Below are 19,610 nucleotides of genomic sequence, written 5' to 3' on the forward strand. Positions count from 1 at the left end.
CTCATCATTGATGTTTCTATCTCTCTTTCCCTCTCCCTTCCTCTCTGAAATCAATAAAGAAATTTTTTTTAAAAAAAAAGTACATTGCAAAACAGAAAACAAAAAAGGTAGGCACAGATTTTTTTTTTTTTGCAACGGTGAATTTTTGGAGATAAAATGAGAAAAGAATAGTTGATATAGAAAGCAATTCAGTACCTCACAGTGATTAAGAGTCTCCTTAGTCACATAGACCTGGGTTCAAATCCTGCCTCTGGCTTTTAATTAGCAAATTGCTTTATACGTTTCTTTTTTTTTTTTTTAACCTTCAGATATTTCTTTTGCAAAATAAGAATAGCAGTAGTACCTACTCAATATAGTTGTCTTTGCATTAGCAACATAGCACATTTAAAGTATTTATCACAGGGCTACCCCTTGGACCATATGAAGTTTAATAGAATATGAAATATTTTGCCCACAGAACTAAACTATATCTTTAAATTCACTATATGTGACCATGGAACTGAACTAGAGAATGATGTGTTGCGAGAAATATGAGACTGAGTCAGGAAACCTTGGTTCAAATCCTAGTTTATGTACTTACTAAAAAGCAAGACCTAGGGATCCTCATTAAATATCACTAAGACTCTGTGTCCTTATTTACAAAGGCAATAATGCCTATATCAGATGGTGCTGGGGCAAGTTTTAAAGTAATATATTCTGGACATTCTAAAACACAGGATCTAGAATGTAATGCTACATAAATAACAAGGTTTTACTGATAAAGGACTGCAGTGGGACTAGGCAGTGAGGGGCCTCCATTCTAGTCCTGGGACTGTCACCTGAGTTCCATGGGATGAAGCGCTATCTTTCGGGACATCACTTTCTCCACCTCTAGAAATGGGGTGATTAAATAATCATAAGGCCTCCTTCAGACTCTCACATTTGATGACAGTATACGTTGAACTCCATGGCCAGTTCTGACTCTCCCTTCTTTCTCAAGGAAGTAGAAAGTGGCACTGACACCAAAGGATCCATAGGAATACCGGGCTGTCTTTTCCAAAGGTAGAAAAATGCCCGGCCCTGTCCAGATTTCCATGGGCCAGAGCTCATGAACTATGCAACATTCAAGAGGTCACGGCCAGATGTTGTCACTCAGAATTCATTGACAGCAATTATCCTCTCCACCTTTGAGCTACGAGGGAAAAGATGATTAGCTGGAGGGAGTTTTCTTCTACTCAAGCCTTAGTCCCCAGGTGGTGGCGGTGGGGTCTATGGCATCCCAAACTTAACCCTTCTTACTTCCTCCCATAATGCATCGCGGGCCTATTAATTGAGCGACAACTTTTCAATATCCATGACTCATTGAGATGTAACTAATTATAGGAATATTATTAAGCCTTAAAAATGAAATCCTGTCACATGCTACATGGATGAATATTGAGGACATTATGCTAAGTGAAATAAGCCACACAAAGATAAACACAATTATAGGCGGTACTTAGTCAAATTAATAGAGACAGAAAGCAGAATGATGGCTGGGAGAGGTGTATATGTTGTTTAATGGGCAAAGAGTTTCAGTTTTGCAAGATGAAATAGCGCTGGAGATGGGTTGCACATCAATATGAATATATTTCACACTACTCAACTGTACACTTAAAAATGGTTAAGATGCTAAATTTTATGGTATGTGTATTTCTTTTTAAAAAAATATATATTTTATTGATTTTTTACAGAGAGGAAGGGAGGGATAGAGAGTTAGAAACATCGATGAGAGAGCTGCCTCCTGCACACCCACTACTGGGTATGTGCCCGCAACTAAGGTACATGCCCTTGACCAGAATTGAACCTGGGACCCTTAAGTCCACAGGCCGATGCTCTATCCACTGAGCCAAACCGGTTAGGGCCACATATAGAGTTTTTTAACTAATGATCTGATTACTTCAATAATCATTTGGTAAATCAAGAGCAACCAATAATGATGGATTATCACCATTTCCTTCTCCTCCCAAGCACCCCTCTCCCTTTGAACCCAGAAGGGTCACAGTTTTGGGGGGATCCTGAGCACATAAATGTTCACATTTGCACCTTCTCTTTTGAAACAATGTGCCCTCTCAAGTATCAAATCAATACTCTTGTTCTAGGCTCCCAGCCAAGTCTCTACCACACATTGTGCTAACTAGACGTTCTTTTTGTTGAACAGGCTACTGCCAGCCTACTATCAAACAAGCATCTCTAGGGACAACTTGTGTAACAGTCATTCACAGAAGATAAGGATGCCTTCAATCATTGGGATTTCTCCCTAGCTAAGATTAACACAGGGTAGGAATTTTGAATGAGAGAGGGGAAGGCAGAGGGGAAGGGAGTGATTTCAGAATTTGTCGCTTTGGGAGGAAGAAAGATCTAGAAAAAGCATCACGATCAGGGTGGGGTAGGGGTAGCATTGAACAGTAAGAGGGCGGCAGAGTCACTGGGCAGCCAGTGCTGGGAGATAATATGGGGACAGGGGATGGGGACACAGAATGGGAAGGAGTATCAGAAAGCATGTTGCAGAGCTGGTGATTTTGTCAAGTTCAGCAGCCCTCCTGTGTAGTTCACAGACTGGCACCTGCCCTGGAAAGTGGAGACTCACTCCCCTGCCACTCTAGTCCACGCAGGTTGTTTGCTGCTGGGAGAGGGGCCTGGGAGCTCCTTTGGACGGGATGCTCAGGATCTAATTTCTTTGGCGGAACAGCTGGTTCTGGCTAAGCTGTGTCTGATGGAAGGCAGGGAATTCCTAGAGGAAGGGAGGAGGCTGAGGGACCCCAGGGCACTGGCCAGGGAGGTGTGGCCAGCAGTGCTGACCTTCTGCTCTCTGTTCCAAGGGGCTCTAGTCCTTCACAGGGTGGTCATCAATTGAACCCCACTGTAGCCCAAGGTGGACTTCCCCAAGGACAAAAAAAAAAAGACAGTAATGAGATAGAAGCTTTTCTTATTTGCATTCACAACACTGGCTCTGGCCCTTCACCAAAACCTAGCAGCCCAGCCCAAGCCACGCCCAGTGCTTCCCAGTGCTGACCTGCTGGCACCTGCAAATGCAAGCTCAGACACTTTTCCTGGTCTCCCACAAGCCATGCTGCATTTGGGCTAAGGAATCCGTTCCCTCCCTCCCCAAAGCCTTGCAAAAGGAATATGAGAACCCCTAGAGCAACAGGTGGACAAAGCCATTTCTCTGACCAGGCATTAACAACACCTACAAACAAAGATTCAGGGGTGAGTCAGGCCTCAATCCACTTGCTCAGTTCCCCACCTCTCTCTGTGCTAGGGCTTCAGATAGGCATGCACTGAGATGCTGGCCATCACCCTGATCATTAGCTGAAAAATTAAGTAATGGCCACTTGATTCAGTCAAAATGGCGGGCCCAACTGCGCTTTTGGAAATCACCATATTCTCACACACACACACACACACACACACACACACACACCCCTTTGTTCTCTTGTATAAACGTGAAATATTCAAACACTGTAAGTACCGATCCTGGTAAATACTCTCAGTCATGAATGAAACAAATCCCATAGGAACAACCCTTATGTGATAAGGCAAGATTGAAAATGAAAATTAAAAAAAAAAAATTCATGGAAGGCTGCAGAAGACCAAGCCAGAATCACCCTCAGGTACAAATGTGGGTTTGCAGAGGCTAAAACTGTCTGGAGTTTTGGTTGGGTATTTCCTCTTCAAATCTCTCTCTTTCATATACCCTAGGCTTACAATTTAGAACTTCAGTTAAATTTGGAGTGTGTTCAAACTCGTAGCTCTGATGATCAAATATCTAAGATTCTAAATGAACAGAAGAAGAGATGTTATTCAACCCAGTGAAACTTCGCCTTTCAAACTTGAATTTTGATTCACTGCCATCATTATCAAGATGGCCACTTTTAATCTCTGTCCCCTGAGCTGCCATTAAAAAAAAAAAATGACCTCTTCCTAATCTCAAGGCATTTTTATCCTCTCTTTAGGACATTAGGATCCCCAGCAAGCACGATGTGTTGAAGGCGAGGATACGCACATAACCATGATGCTATATGATCATAGTTTGCCCCCACCCAATGTATTCACATAGGGAAGTATTTCACACTCACTCAGCTTTCACTATCAGAAACTTTACTTCAGCCCTGGCTGGGTGGGTGTTGTCTCATTCACCAAAAGGTTTCAGGTTGATTCCCAATCAGAGCACATGCCCAGATTGTAGGCTGATCTCAGGTAGGGGGCGTGCAGGAGGCAGTCAATCAATGTTTTGCTCATATTGATGTTTCTCTCTCTCTCTCTCTCAAAATCAATAGCTATTTTTTGTTAAGAAAAACTTTACTTCAATTATCAAAGTTTGTGTAATGACTTGGAAAAGAGTGAGCTTTTTGGATTAAGTTCTTCTGGTTGACTCACAGTGAAATAAGGATATCAAATACTCCCCTATAGGAATAGATCAGAGGACAAGGCTGTGGGAAGAGGAATCAATTAAGTAATTAGTTGCCTTCTCTTTTGAAAATGACAGCAAATGGTTTATCTTTCCTAGAATTGGTCCTATAAAAGTGAAGAACTAAAAAAAAAATTTTTTTAAGGAGAAGATAATAATTTAAATAACATTCCCTAACTTTGACAGTATTTAAATGTGAAAATACTCATTAAAGTTGGGTACATGCTGTTTTACTAAATTGTAAAAAATTCAACATAGTTGTAGAATTTCAAATGCAACATGATGCACTCAGACTATAATAAAAGTGAAGAGCTGCAAAACTCTATGCTACATCAGGAAACAGTAACATATTTGGGCCATTATCACCAACTGTTAATTGTTTTCTGATGTGTTCGTTGTCAGCACACACCCTGAATGTTGAGCCAAAGACATGACTGCGGAATCACTCCGTGAATATGCAGAGACCACCCCCAACTACCTTAGAAGCCCCTGAGGAAAAAATTGCCTTGAACTTTTTATAGAGCTAACCTTCCCCCAGCCCCACAAGGCAAGCTACATAATAGATATTCAATAAATAATCAATCATTGACTCATTTCTCATCTTCACCCATGGGCCTGGGAGAGAAACAGCAAACAAGTGTTAAAACATTTCACACTGTAATTCATCAGTTGAGAAATTACGGTTTGTGTGTATGTGTGTGAGGGGGGGAGGGGTTTGCACAAGTATGAGGGTCACGCTGATAAAGGGGGAAAAAAAACTGGTGTGGGAAGATAACTTCACTTAAAATACCAACTGTTCATTTTTGCCAGAGGTGACAAACATTTTCTGAAATCAAGGCTTAGTATATTGGTTCTCTTTGTTTCCCCATTAACACAGTAGAGGGGGGTCCAATCCATCTCTGACAATCTATTCAAAATGTGAAGGTGTTTTCCCTTTTCTTTTTACCCTTTGAACATAATCCACTTAGTCCCCATCTCCAAAGCGCCTCCCAAATAGGGCGGGGGGGGGCACTCTGGGAAGCCCTTGCTGAGATACTTAGCGGAACTTTGCTCTGCATATGGGCTATTTAGGAGCGTCTGGGTTTCCTCGGGTGACTCCATCGCCTCCCTGGTTCTTCTCACTTTGCGAACAGGAGTCAGGGTGACGCGATTCTCCGAGGCGGTCCGGGAGCCGCTGACCATGGTCCTGGCCTCCAGCTCCGGACGCGAGCGCCGCCGAGCGAGCCGGAGAAGGTGCGGTGGAGAGCGCGCCGGGCGCGGGAGGGAGCCGCGGTCTCGGCCCCCGCCCGCCCCTCCCGACCCCTGGGGAGCCCGCGGGCCTTTACCCGGAGCCTCCGCCGCACGCTCCGAGCTGCATCAAAAAAGGGTGGGACACCCAGCCACCGCTGCAATGGGGAGCCGCCCGGGAGGGTTTAAGAAGAATGGAACCGCCGCCCATCCCCTCACCCCACGTTGCGATCCCCCAGCCGAGGATCGGCCCATCCTTCCCCCCTTCACCTCCCGGACCCAGAGAGGCACTGGCCGCCTTTGTGGGCGCAGCCGCCCGCCGCCCAGCCGGGGCCTCCCCGCACCCTTCGAGAAGGGTAGAGTAGGGTGGGGTGCGTGCACAGATCCGGGGAGGGGCAGGGCGGTGGGCACTCTGGGAGGCGAGGGAGGGGCGATCCCCGAGCCCCGTCCTCCTTCTCAGGCCTCCCCTCCCCCATACCCACCTGGTCGTAGACGTTCTGCAGGGCTTCCTTGCCCGAGGCCCGCCGGATCTCCACCTTCCGGCCCGATTCAACAGATGGCTCCCCGCCGGCACGCCGGCCCTGCCGGGAGTACGGCGGCTGCGGGTCCGGGCCCAAGTGGGCGACGTCCCGCTGCTGAGCCACTACCTGCCCCGAGCCCCTGCCCACCGACAGCGAGTCGAAGTCGATGGTCTTGTTCTCCGAGGACCCTTCCACCGGGCAGAACATGCCGCAGAATTTCTGCCGGGGCTTGGGGCTTCCCGAGCCCAGGTTCTTAAAAAAGGCAGGGACCTCTTCGTCCTCCGCCGCCTTCCCGGGTTGCTTCCTCTCGGCCATGGTGCGGGGCTGGGGGAGGGTCCCTCCGTCTGTCCGCCCTTCTGCGGTCCCTAGGTCCGCCTCTCCCGGAGCACAGCCCCCTGGCTGCCGCCGCCGCCGCCGCCACCGCCGCGCTCTGCCTCACCGCAAGGTGCACAGAAAGGAAGGAGGGCTGGCGAGCGGGCGACCCTCCCCCCCGGCCCCTCCTCCTGACCCCGCAAGCTCCCCCCTGCCCACGCCCCCGCCGCCGCGGGAGCTCCCGCGAGCTGCAAAGTTGGGTTTGGCTGGGCGGCCGCTGCGGCAGCGGGAAGGCGAGGCTGCCAGTTCCCGGCAGCGGCGCGCGGAGGGAGGCGCGGGCGGGGCGGGGCGGGGCGCCGGGGTGGGAGCGGAGCGCTGCGGCGGGCGGGGGAGAGGGAGGGCCGAGCTGCCCGGAGCCCCGCGCTCCGGAAGTGAAGCAGCCAGACCACCGGTTAATGGATGCGGAGCGGAGGGGCCTGCTGACCGCTCTCGGCTCCGGGTGAGTATGGGGGAGGCGCGCGGGGATGAAGATCAGAGGGCGCAGCCCCTGGCCAACGCGCCCTCCTCCTGCACCTGCCCGGCCCGGCGCCTCCCGCTACCGCATTTCGGAGGTGGGCCAGGGGCGAGGACCCACGGCGGGGAGGGCCCCTGCCCCCTTCCCCGGGGGGTGAGCTGATGCTGCGAAAAGGGTGGCAAACTGGCTGGCGCCAGGACACCCGGGGAGAGAGGAAGGGGCCTCACTGAGGATGGAGAAGGGATGGCGCAGGCCTCGCAGAGGTGGGGGCTGTACGACGCCTGGGCCACCAGAGCTTCAGTCCACCCACAGGCTTTGGGCGCCCACCCACTTAGTCCATCCACTGAGGTGGACGGGGGCGGGGGTGGGGGTGGGGGCGCACAGCATGGCCGCGAGAAATGCCGAGGGACGTAGCAAATGATGGGGGGAGGGGCGGGTGGTATAAAGAGAGACGTAGATCTACGGGCCCTTGGGAGTGTAACCAAGAATGCAGTCTGCAAATTCCGGCCCAGCACGGCAACTAAAATATGGTGGGTGAGGGTGCAGGCAGTGCGGGGGGTGCCATGCACCGCTAACTGCGCCACTGCGCCACAAAAAAGGCGCAGGGGAGTGTTTTGAGATGGTATGAAAAGGCGCAAATTGTAGCCCAATCTCTAAAGCGCCAGACCTTCCCGGCCCGGTCCCCCCACCCCTGTTGCGCACTGCGCCAGAGCCGCGTGCTGGAGACCTAAGTGCGGGGCGCGTGCCCAGAGTGGGGTAGGAGATGAGGTGCTGGCTGTGATGAGTGCTTTGAATTGCGTGTGGCGAAGCAGGCTAGAGATGTGTGGGGATTTGTGCCACTAACACCGTCCCGGGTGGATTCCTCGTTGCTCGCTCGCATCCCTACGTCTTTCCCTGTGTCCCTATCAATCCCTCCATCTGGTAGGTTACAGCCCCGCCCCTCTCTACAGTGGCAAATTCTGCAGAGATGTTGCCCATCCTTTGGCGGCTCCAGAGGGAGGTCTGGGCATGCTCAGTCATTAGGATGGGTTTGGGTTAAAAGAGGCTGTTTACTGCAGGGTCATCAAGCTGGACAGTGGGACCAGGGATTCTTTCCCATCGTCAGCCCTTGCCCCTGGAAGGATTAAATGGGGATACTCCCACCCCACCCCCCCAATTGTGAAAGGAGTTCAATTTGGAGGACTACCCGTTACAGTTTTAGGGTGAGCCCATGGTGATGCGGGTAGGGAGGGAGAGGAGTCTTCCGATGAGAAGGGGAGGAAGAGGAAAGAGGAACACTGTGAGGGCTGAGAGACGCAGAAGCTGGCATTCGGACCTCAAACCAGATGTGCTTTCCATCTGAATAAAGTGCTTCCACACGAATTGCGTCATTTCCTACTCAGCGCAGCCCCGGAAGATGAGTGTGATGAGTGCAGTTGAGTGCTTTACCATCACCGTTTTCCAGGGTAGGAGACTGAGATTGAGAGAGATTGAGGCGCTTTGCCCAAGATCACTATCCAACTCAATGATCCAACAAATCCAATGGGGATCTTCCACCTGGTTCCTTTTCCAACTAATTCTATCTCTATGTTAGAATATACAAGATTTCCCCTTTTTTTCCATAACCAAATATTTCAATCCGTGTATCAAGGACCATGGTTCAGTTGCCATCTTTGTATTTGAAAGTCGCCTTGCAGGGAGAGATTGCCTTGGGAGGAGGAAGCCCCCCAGAGTACCCTAACCTCAGCAAAGCAGTCACTACGTACACCTTGAAGATATTTCTTCCTGGGCAGTGGGAGCCTCTTTGTAAATAATGTTTCCTGGAAGTATTACAGTGAAGAGGAAGTCACCCTCATATGTTAGCAGGGCATAGAGAAGTCACCGGACTCAGATCCCTGGGGTTGCTGGGCCAGGGTGTGATCCATCTCTTTGTCCTCCTTGCCCCTGGGCACGCACCATGCCTTCAGAGCCATCCGGAAGGGACAGGGGAAAGGTGCCCGCAGCAGGAGCAGCTGCCTGGATGGTTACAAGTTGGCATCGTATAAAGCCCTCTAGGCGTGATGGAGATTTTCAGGCCCAGGGAGGAGTGGTCAGGGCCCCAACACCCACCCCACAGCAGTCAGTTGAGATGTTAGGCACTCTCCTTTTCACATTACCCATTCTCCACTGATTCTCCATATACTTCCTCTCTTTTCCTTTTTCTTCAAATGACCCCCATTCAAGTTCAAAGGCTACGAAGAAAGTGTCATGTTAGCAACTTAACACTCAAAGCAAAAGAAACACCTCCTTTTGCATTTGCGAAGCCTGCCCAGACATAACAAAAGAGAAGGAATTCATAATTCCAGGTTTAACTTATTCAGCCCTGAGATTTTTTTTGAAATATATTTTTATTGATTTCAGAGAAAGGAAGGGAGAGGGAGAGAGAGAGAGAAGCATCAATGATGAGTGAGAATCATTGATAGGCTGCCTCCTGCACAGCCCCCACTGGGGATCAAACCTGCAAGCCAGGCATGTGCCCTGACCGGGAATCGAACCGGGACCTCCTGGTTCATAGGTCGACACTCAATCACAGAGCCACACTGGCCAAGCTCAGCCCTGAGATTTTTAAAAATTGTTAGGCCTATATTAAATTGTTATGTCTATATTATCATATTAAAGTGTATTATACACTATATTGTTATACTGATATTGGTTTTAAATGTTAGAGTGATTTCTAATTGTATTTTTTAATCAAAGAACTGAAGTAACTACTGTATATTGTTTAGTAGATTTAATTACATTGTGAAGGATTGTTATATTTTCAATAAGCGCATTAACAGTCTTTATTATTGGGTATTATTGAGCAATGAAAACACACCCTTACTATTTATGTGTAACAGGGCAGCTTGGCTTGGCTGGAGCTAAGAAGGACCAAGACGTGAACATTGTAGAGTTGGGTGACATCTTCCTGTGCTAGAAGCTGAATAAACAAGCTTCTTGACTCCCACAGAACATTCTGGAATGCTAAAAACAGGTATCTGGCCATCTCCTGACTTCATTCTTCACGGGGGAAGGATCTTGAGTCCTGGCCACAACTGGGCTCAGACATTACTTGATATGTCCGATGAGTGAATGGTGGGGAAGCCAGATTGCAGGAGGGACCCCAAGAGGGGAAAAAAGTCACTATCAGCAGAGACCTGACCATGGGGTAGAACCCCGTCTGCCCTCACTTCTGTCCCTAATGTGAGTGTGGGTGCTTCCTGGGAAGGAGAGGGCTGTGTGGTAACTGACCATTGTTTCGCTAGGAGTCCAGGCCCTCTGCTGTGCAACGTCTCTCCAGGAGTCCTGGGGGCCGGCGTGGAGGCGGTTCCACACTGACTAGAGAGAGGTGAGGCGACCGAGACCGGGAGAGTGTGAAGCATCTCTCGCAGGCCTCCGGTGGTCAGAGAAGGGTCAACACCACCACACGTCTGCTTGCATCTGGAGACACAGCAGCCGGGGACCGACAGAGCCACTGGCAGTGGCGCTGACTGACTGAGACACTAACCACCCACCTTGGGTCAGGCCTAGAGCTGTAACCAGAAGTGCTGAGTTCCTGCCTCCGGGCAGGGAAGGGTTACTGGTCCAGAAGACTTCAGGCTGCTGTTGGAGGGACCTGACCGGAAACCCCTTCCCTGGTGGGTTGTGGGCTTAGGAGTTTATCCAGGATAGTTGAAATCCTCAGGGAGTGCCCACCTGCACTGCAGATTCATTGTACCCGTAGAGTTAGAGCGAATAGCTATTCGTGACGATGGCGCTGGCGCTGTTGGAGGACTGGTGCCGGATCATGAGTGTGGATGACCAGAAATCCCTGATGGTGACGGGGATACCAGTGGAGTGTGAGGAGGCTGAGATCCAGGAGGTTCTCCAGGACACGTTAAAGTCCCTGGGCAGGTACCGGCTGCTGGGCAAGATAGTCAGGAAGCAGGAGAATGCCAGCGCCGTCTTATTAGAGCTCCTGGGGGACACTGATGTCTCCGAGATCCCCAGTGAGGTTCAGGGGAGGGGGGGCGTCTGGAAAGTGGTCTTTAAGACCCCTAACCAGGACGCTGAGTTTCTTGAAAGACTGCACCTCTTTCTAGAAAAAGAGGGGCAGACCGTCTCGGGGATGTTCCGAGCCCTTGGGCATGAGGGAGTGTCTCCAGCCGCCGTGCCCTGCGTATCCCCGGAGCTGCTGGCCCAGGTGGTGGGGCAGGCAGTAGCGCACGCCCCGCAGCCCCTGCTGCCCATGCGGTACCGGAAGCTGCGGGTGTTCTCGGGCAGCGCTGTGCCCGGCCCAGAGGAGGAGCCCTTTGAAATCTGGTTGGAACAGGCCACTGAGATAGTCAAAGAGTGGCCGGTAGCAGAGGCAGAAAAGAAAAGGTGGCTGATGGAAAGCCTGCGCGGCCCCGCCCTGGACCTCCTGCGCATCGTGCAGGCAGACAACCCCTCTGTGAGCGTGGACGAGTGTCTGGAGGCCTTCAAGCAGGTGTTTGGGAGCCTGGAGAGCCGCCGCACCTCCCAGGTGCGATACCTGAAGACCTACCAGGAGGACGGCGAGAAGGTCTCCGCCTATGTGCTGCGGCTGGAGACGCTGCTGCGCAAGGCCGTGGAGAAACGCGCCATCCCCAGGAACATCGCAGACCAGGTCCGCCTGGAGCAGGTGCTGGCCGGGGCGAGCCTCAGCGAGACCCTGTGGTGCAGGCTTAGGGAGCTGAAAGACCAGGGACCGGCCCCCAACTTCCTTGAGTTAATGAAGGTGATCCGGGAGGAGGAGGAGGAGGAGGCCGCTCTTGAAAATGAGAATAGTGACGAGCCAGATGAAGGTGATGATGGCTATGGCCACTGGCATAAGGAGACAGATAACTAGAAGCTAAGTCAGAGCGAGACTGCAGCCCCTGGGCCCGGGGACATGCATTTTACCAGGCTAAGGCCTTCCCCATATGCTTTTCTTTAGCGAATGCAGTGAATACCAAGGCCTTCGAGCCAAGTCTTGATTCTCTCCCAGAAAAAAATTACCTGAGAGTTTCTCGGACCTTAACCTAGATTACCAATAAACAAAATATTAAATTCCAAACGTAATACAGTAACCTGAAGGAAACGTCACGTTTCCTTTAAACATCCCCAATAGACAAGGTTGCCCATACCATAGAAAGTAGAATTGGCGTGAGAAAAAAAAAAGCATCCTTCGTAACCTACCTGAAAACCTAAGCTTTTTTACCTGTCAGGTGATTTTCTTTATCGAATCAGCAAAGTCCGTGTCCCTGAAGCAGTGAGAGGCTCCGCCCAAGATGGTAACAGTCCTGCTCTCAGAGAGCGACAGGCCCCTCGAGGACAGGCCTGCCCGTGTGGAAGCTGAACAACCTTCTGTGTAAATAAGTTCCTGACGCCAATCGCAGTGCGGTTGCCAAATGAACACGGCCATCTCCACCTTCAGGCTTCTCTCCTTTCTTGGGAAGCACGCCTCCCACCTCCCTGCCAGGTGTCAGGTAGACGGGTCCAGGCCCTGTGTTAGGCCCAGAAGACACAGCACTCTGCCTGCTCCCTGCTTTCAAGAGGTCCGCCGTGTGGGAGGCGCCCCCAGGAAAGGGCGATGTGGCAGGAGGGCATGTGGGAGTAGCGAGCAGGCCCCTCTGGCGAGAGAAGATTTTTAGTGGTGACAGAAGGCAAAGAGGGGAAAGGCATGCACATTTGCGTGGGCCTACGTGCCCGGTGTTGTGTGCATGGCGCAGTTAACGTGTGCAGCAACCCAGTGCTCCGCGTTGGTAAGCCGTCTCCTCTATATCAAACTGCTAACAAGTGGTGGAGCCGAGGCAGGGACTGAGAACTCTCTGAAGCTCCATCTTTACAATGGATCTCAAACCCTTTACATCTCTAATAAACAGCAGGCAGATGCCAGTGTATTGCTATCCACATTTCAGCACGTAGACATTCAGCAACAGGCTCACTTTTCTTTTCAGGCGTTGGAAAAAGGGTTCCCTTGCACTATCTGAGCACGTGGCTGAACTTCGTTCTCTTTTTTTTTTCCCTTTTTATTGAATTTATTGGGGTAACACTGGTTAACAAAATTACACAGGTTTCAGGCGCACTGTATGGTGTTTACCACCCCCACGTCTTCTTCCATCAACAGTGGTCTTCCCTATACCCTCCTACAGCTCTCCCTACCACCGAACTCTTCTTAATGTTCATAGATTAAGGGACCTGTAGCTTCTCATGGGGTATTTAAATCAGGCCCATGCATGCCCTTGATGTTGAGTATGCTAGTAGAGCGATGACCACCACTCAGTGAAATGCTAGTTGATGTAGCACAGCATGGTAGCTCTGTGTACAACAGACTTGCTTAAATCCTCTGAGCATCAGTTTCCTCATCAGAAAAATGAGAAGGTAATGGAAGAGGGCTGTTATGTTAAGATCAAATGACATAATGCCTTTTAAGCACTTAGCATGATGTCTGGAGGCTAGAAAGCCCTCAGTACATGGAGACATTATTATCTTCATGATGCTTTTCTGCTCAATGCATGCTCTCTTTATTGTTCTAACAGTTGTGCCATAGCAAGTACATATGTAACCTGTGACTCAAGTGGTGATCACATTGCATTAGAAATCTTTTTAGCTCTTATGGTAAGATTGAGTGCTTCGTGTCTGTTACTCTGTGAAACGTATTCTAGCCATTGTAGACTAGTGATTTGACTTTGAAACAACGTTATAATTTCTGATTGTGGATCATTTTAACTGAAGAATATCTTGAGATTGTAAGAAAAGAAATTTTTTTAAAAAAGGGATCATGTGTGAGCATTTGCCCAAGTTATATTTTTCAATACTGTTCAACCACAGTGGCACGATATCACCCAGTGCATCCTGATTTCCTATGTTTTTGTACTCATGAAAATGCCCTCACTGTTTCCATTTGTTGACAATATGTGAAGTAAAATGTTATAAATGTGAAGTTATAAAATAAATACGTACTAATAAAACTCGAAGTTTTTTCTGTTCCATGCAGTGTGGTTTTGTATACGCTATTACTTGAAGGAGTTTTACTAGTATTGGTAAAAGAAAAAATTTGGTAGGTAAGATTAGAAAAGCACTCCAAAGCCAAAAGGTCTTGAACTCTTCTAGACATACAAACCTGAGAACAAAATACTGGAACATGAATACTTGGGCTTTGTCTCCAGGGATGAGAGGGCTCAGTCCACCCATCATTGATTTCTCTTTAAAATACAAAAAGTGACAGATGGAGGCCAGGTCCCTCAGAGACCTTCGACTCGTTTGCTCAGGCAAGTAACTGCAGACAATTCACCAGCCTCTATTCTGCCAACAGTAAAATGACCGAACGCTGAAATATTGCATTTCTTGGATGAAGTCATTTTCTACTGTATATATGTGCAGTGTGAAAATTTTCTCTCGACTTTGGTCCTCTTGAAATTGTTTCTCTTCCTTTTTTTCTACAGTGTAATGGGGGAGCGTTCCTCATTGGGCTGTACACGGTAAAGATCTACCCATTACAAGGCGAGTGTCCTGACGCTTACCCAACACCCTCTCCCAATGATTTCAGCAAAAACCTCCTAGGAGAGTGGTCTCACCTTGTACTAAATATCTCCAGTGCTGACCCTCAGAGACTGAGGCCTGCAAGATTACATAGCCTACTGCTGCGATAGCTTTTCACCCGGGCCATCAGCCTCTTCAGGCCTCAGGTGTCACCTGACATCTCCGCCTGTATCAGCCAGTCCTGCCAAGCCTCTCGTCCTGTTTTCTTTTGCTGTCCATCCTCAATGCAAGACTCTCTGATCATCAGTTCTCATCTTAACTGTCATGTGCTTCCCAGTGCTGGCCTTTAAGATCCTCTAACACGCCTACCGATATTCAATCCTAAACAAACTTGCCTATGTTGTCAGCGTCTTTGCAGAATACCCTGTCCTCATATTCCTTAATTGATCACTGGTCCTTGTAGTCTGTTGCCCTCAAGTCCCTTGAATGGAAGCTGCCCAGTCTCCCCACCTCAGGAGAGATGGGAAGTGATGGTAACATTTCTTTTAGCTCACCATCATCACCTCCCCATTTGCAAACACATTCGCTCCCTCCTGGCTTATGCTCACCCACTCTGCCCCACCACCCACTGTGGACCAGTCCTGACAAGCCTTAAAAGAGGGGTCAAAGAAGCCAAAGAGGGGCCCACTTAGGACTGAGTCTGGCTGGGGTTATCTAAAGCACCAAAAAGTAGGAAGAAAAACATAACGAGGGTGAACCATGTTCAAGAGAGTTCTGCAAGTCGAGACTCGGAAAGCCTAGAGTTTTGAAGGGGTGGAACCTGAAATGAAACACAGAAGTGAAGCAAGAGAATCTGAGACAATTGTCAGATGCACTAAAGGTTTGTTCTTGTTGACCGGCAGCATAATCTTCGGAGAGTCTCCCCTCCCCTTCTTGTCCGGGTGGGCCAGGGACTCCTTGAGTTTGCCCAGGGGGAGGCTGGTTGAGAAGCAGAAGACAGCGCCTGTGGATGGGCTTCTCGGAAGCTAGCCTTCCACTGTAGCGGGCCCTGGAGTGGTCCCTGGCCCAGAGCTGCGTTACACAGCTCTCAGATGTACCCACGTGGTTCTTGGCATCCCAAATGGACACTTTCTTAAAAACTAGAGTAACTCCAGAAGTGTATGTCAAAAATCAATTCCTCAGAAGAAAAAAAGGTGTAGCATTTCAGTCTCTCAGGACACCAGCTGGAGCTGCCCATCTATCCGTCTGGGCTGTTTTAAGCACCATCTGAGACTTTCCCAATCTGCCCCACCCCACTCACCCTTCAAGGGAAAAGTCGCCAAAGGGAGGAGTTACCCACACTGGGTGGTGGTGCTGAGGCTGAAAGCCACTGCAGGAAGGCCCCAGGGAAGGCAGGGGAAGCCTGCTCCCATCCGGTCCTGTCCCAGATCTGCCCTGCTCTGCACCGTGTAAAGGCAGACCCACTAAAGGCCTTTCCTGGCTTCTTGGCACAACAGCTAGGCCAACAAGCTCAATTACTAAAATAAGGCTTCCTTGAAATAAGCAGTTGTCACAAAAGTAATCTTCATCTTTTCCAGCTTTATTAAGACACTAGAGGCCCGGTGCATGAAATTCGTGCATGCCGGGCCGGGGAGGCGAGGGAGGGGAAGGAAAGTGTCCCTCAGCCCAGCCTGCACCCTCTCTAATATGGGACCCCTCAAGGAATGTCCAACTGCCCATTTGTCCGACTGTCCGACGGGCAGTCAGACATCCCTCTCACAATCCAGGACTGCTGGCTCCCAACTGCTCACCTACCTGCCTGCCTGATTGCCCCTAACCGCTTCTGCCTGCCAGCCTGATCGATGCCTAACTCTCCCTTGCCAGCCTGACTGCCCCTAACTGCCCTCCCCTGCAGGCCTGGTCCCCCCAACTGCCCTCCCTTGCAGGCCTGGTCCCCCCCAACTGCCCTCCCCTGTAGGCCTGGTCACCCCCAACTGCCCTCCCCTGCAGGCCTGGTCACCCCTAACTGCCCTCCCATACTGGTCTAGTTGCCCCCAACTGCCTTCCCCTGCAGGCCTGGTCGCCCCTAACTGCCCTCCCCTGCAGGCCTGGGTCCCCCCAACTGCCCTCCCTTGCAGGCCTGGTCCCTCCCTACTGCCCTCCCCTGCTGGCCTGATTGCCCACAACTGCCCTCCCCTGCTGGCCATCTTGTGGTGGCCATCTTGTGTCCACATGGGGGCTGCCATCTTTGACCACATGTGGGTGGCCATCTTGTGTGTTGGAGTGACTGTCAATTTGCATATTACCCTTTTATTAGATAGGACTAGAAACCTAGTGCATGACATTCATGTACTGGGGAGTGGGGGCGTTCCTCAGCCTGGCCTGCACCCTCTCACAGTCCGGGACCCTCAGGGGATGTCTACCTGCTGGCTTAGGTTCACACAGGCCTAAGCCGGCAGGCAGACATCCCCCAAGGGGTCCTTAGTGCTGCCACGAAGGCGAGAGAGGCTCCTGCCACTCCCCTGTGCTTGCCAGTGGTGATCTGGCTTCTGGCTGAGCAGTGCTTCCCCTGTGGGAGTGCAGTGACCATCAGGGGGCAGCACCTGCACTGGTTGCTATGACAGCACTGGTGGTCAGTGCGTGTCATAGCAACCAGTGGTTCTGCCGTTTGGTTGATTTGTATATTAGCCTTTTATTATCTATTAGAGGCCTGGTGTATGAAAATTCATGCACTGGAGGGGGGGGGTCCCTCAGCCTGGCCTGCCCCTTCTCACAGTCCAGGAGCCCTCAGGGGCGGGAGGCGACCCAGCAATCAGGGGAAGGTGATGCCCCCATTACACCCCTGCTGTTGCCACTGCCGGCAGCACAAGCCTCGGCCGGCCCTGGTTACCTGAGCCTCGGTCAGTTGCCATCCAAGGCTTGCCTGCACCTCGGGCCAGCCCTGGGTGGCTGGGGGGCTGAGGGTGTGTCCAGCCACACTGTGCCCCTGCCGCCCCCCGCCCCCGGCTGGGATGAAAGGACTGTGGGACTCTGGCAGAGCTGAGGGGACTGGGCGCTGCCATCTTGTGGCTATGGGCACTGCCATCTTTGTGACAGCATGATGGTCAATTTGCATATTCCCTCTTTATTAGATAGGATAATAATAAAAGGATAATATGCTAATTAAACCAGACGTATTCCAGACATCCTTCCTGATGAAGCTGGGGCCAGAGGGAAGCCAGCCTGGGTCCTGGGTGCCTGAGGGCAGCCCAAGGGAAGCCAACACAGGTCCTGGGTGCCTTCTGGTGGCTTGAGGAGGGAAGCAGCCCAGGTCCCAGGTGCCGGAGGGAAGCTGGTGCCAGCAGCGTGGGGAAGAAAGGCCTACTCTTGCATGAATTTTCATACATCGGGCCTCTAGTATCCTATCTAATAATAGACAAATATGCAAATTGACCATACCTCTGACACACCCACAAGCCACGCCCACCATCCAATCAGAACGAGCATGCAAATTAACCCAAACCAAGATGGCTACAGCCACAGAGAGCAAGGTTTCCTAGGTAACAGAGGAAGCCAAGCTTTCTGCCTGCCCTGGCCAGGCCTAAGCCTCCACTCAAGCTACAAAGTTTCAATTATAGAAGGTAAACAAATTCAAACAAATGGCGGCAGAATGGAGCTTGAGAGAGCAGGCCAGGGTTGCTGCCGGCAACAGGGGAAGCAAAGCTTTCCGCACACCCTGGCCGGGCCCACCCGCTTAAGGCAACAAAGTTTCAATTATAACCCCAACACAAATGGCTGCCGGCCTCCTCGGAGGGAGCCCCAGGCTTGGCTCCGCTCCAGGCTACAAAGTTTCAATTGTAGAATGTAAATAAATTCCAGATACCAGGGCCTCCGCTTGGGTTGCCAGGGGGTGTGGCCGGCCTGCAAACCACCACAGGCCCCTCACTCAGGCCACCCCACACCCCAAGGGAACCCCCACCTGATCCGGGACACCCTTCAGGGCAAACCAGCTGGCCCCCACCCCTGTACCAGGCCTCTATCCTATCTAATAAAAGAGTAATATGCAGATTGATCATCACTGCAACACACAATATAGCTGCCCCCATGTGGTCAAAGATCCTGCCCCCATGTGGACACAAGATGGCCACCACAAGATGGCCAGCAGGAGAGGGCAGTTGGGAGGCACCTGGCCTGCAAGGGAGGACAGTTGAGAGGGACCAAGCCTGTAAGGGAGGGCAGTTGGAGGTGATCAACTCTGCAGGAGAGGGCAGTTAGGGGTGACCAGGCCGGCAGAGGAGGGAAGTTGGGGGCATACAGGCTGGCAGCAGAGTGGTTAGGGGGTGATCAGGCTGGCAGGCAGAAGCAGTTAGGGGCAATCAGGAAGGCAGGCAGGCGAGCAGTTGGGAGCCAGCAGTCCTGGATTGTGAGATGGATGGCCGACTGCCCGTTTAGGCCCGATCCTGGTGGGATCGGGCCTAAACGGGCAGTCGGACTTCCCTTGAGGGGTCCCATATTGGAGAGGGTACAGGCTGGGCTGAGGGACAACCCCCCTCCATGCACGAATTTCATGCACTGGGCCTCTAGTAGGATAATAAACAAATAAAAATTGTATACATATTTAAAAGTACAACATGATGTTTTGATGTATAAGCTGTGAAATGATCTCCACAATCAAGCTAATTAACATATCCATCACCTCACATAGTTACCTCTGTGTGTGTGTGTGGTGAGAACACTTAAGATCTATTCTCTTGCCTGGCTGGTGTGGCTCAGTGGTTGAGTGTTGACCTATGAACCAGGAGGTCACAGTCCGGTTCCCAATCAGGGCACATGGTAAGTTGTGGGCTCAATCCGCAGGAGAGGGTGTGCAGGAAGCAGCTGATCAATGATTCTCTCTCATCACTGATGTTTCTATCTCTTTCTCTCCCTCTCCCTTCCTCTCTGAAATCAACAAAAATATTTTTTAAAAGATCTATTCTCTTAGCAAATCTCAAGTACACAATCTAATCAGGTTAACTATAGTTATCATGCTGTACATTAGATCTCCAGAACTTAATCCTCCTGAAAAATTGTTACCCTTGACCAACATCTCCCCACTTCTCCCACCACCTCCCCAGCCACCATTCTACCCTCTGCTTTTATGAATTCAACTTTTTTAGATTCCTCATATATGTTGGTGTCTAAAGTT

The 19,610-nt window shown here is 50.7% G+C and overlaps 2 protein-coding genes across 2 annotated transcripts in view; one reads left to right on the forward strand and one right to left on the reverse strand.

The window, feature by feature from the left end:
* DPYSL2 (dihydropyrimidinase like 2) overlaps window positions 1–6,492 on the reverse strand; it is a gene marked incomplete at its 5' end in the record, with an annotated part of 117,318 nt that extends 110,826 nt beyond the window's left edge. Inside the window, one exon of the mRNA XM_079770418.1 lies at window positions 6,139–6,492. Within this exon, the coding sequence (XP_079626544.1) occupies window positions 6,139–6,492 (354 nt within the window). The remainder of the gene's footprint in view (window positions 1–6,138) is intronic.
* Window positions 6,493–10,751: 4,259 nt separating this feature from the next.
* Window positions 10,752–11,849, forward strand: PNMA2 (PNMA family member 2; the record flags this gene model as incomplete). Its single annotated transcript, XM_079772704.1, has 1 exon — window positions 10,752–11,849. The coding sequence occupies one exon, from the start codon at window positions 10,752–10,754 to the stop codon at window positions 11,847–11,849; it is 1,098 nt and encodes a 365-aa protein (XP_079628830.1).
* Window positions 11,850–19,610: the final 7,761 nt, after the last annotated feature.

Source organism: Cnephaeus nilssonii, assembly GCF_951640355.1.
Source record: "Cnephaeus nilssonii genome assembly, chromosome: 5".
NCBI lineage: Eukaryota > Metazoa > Chordata > Mammalia > Chiroptera > Vespertilionidae > Cnephaeus > Cnephaeus nilssonii.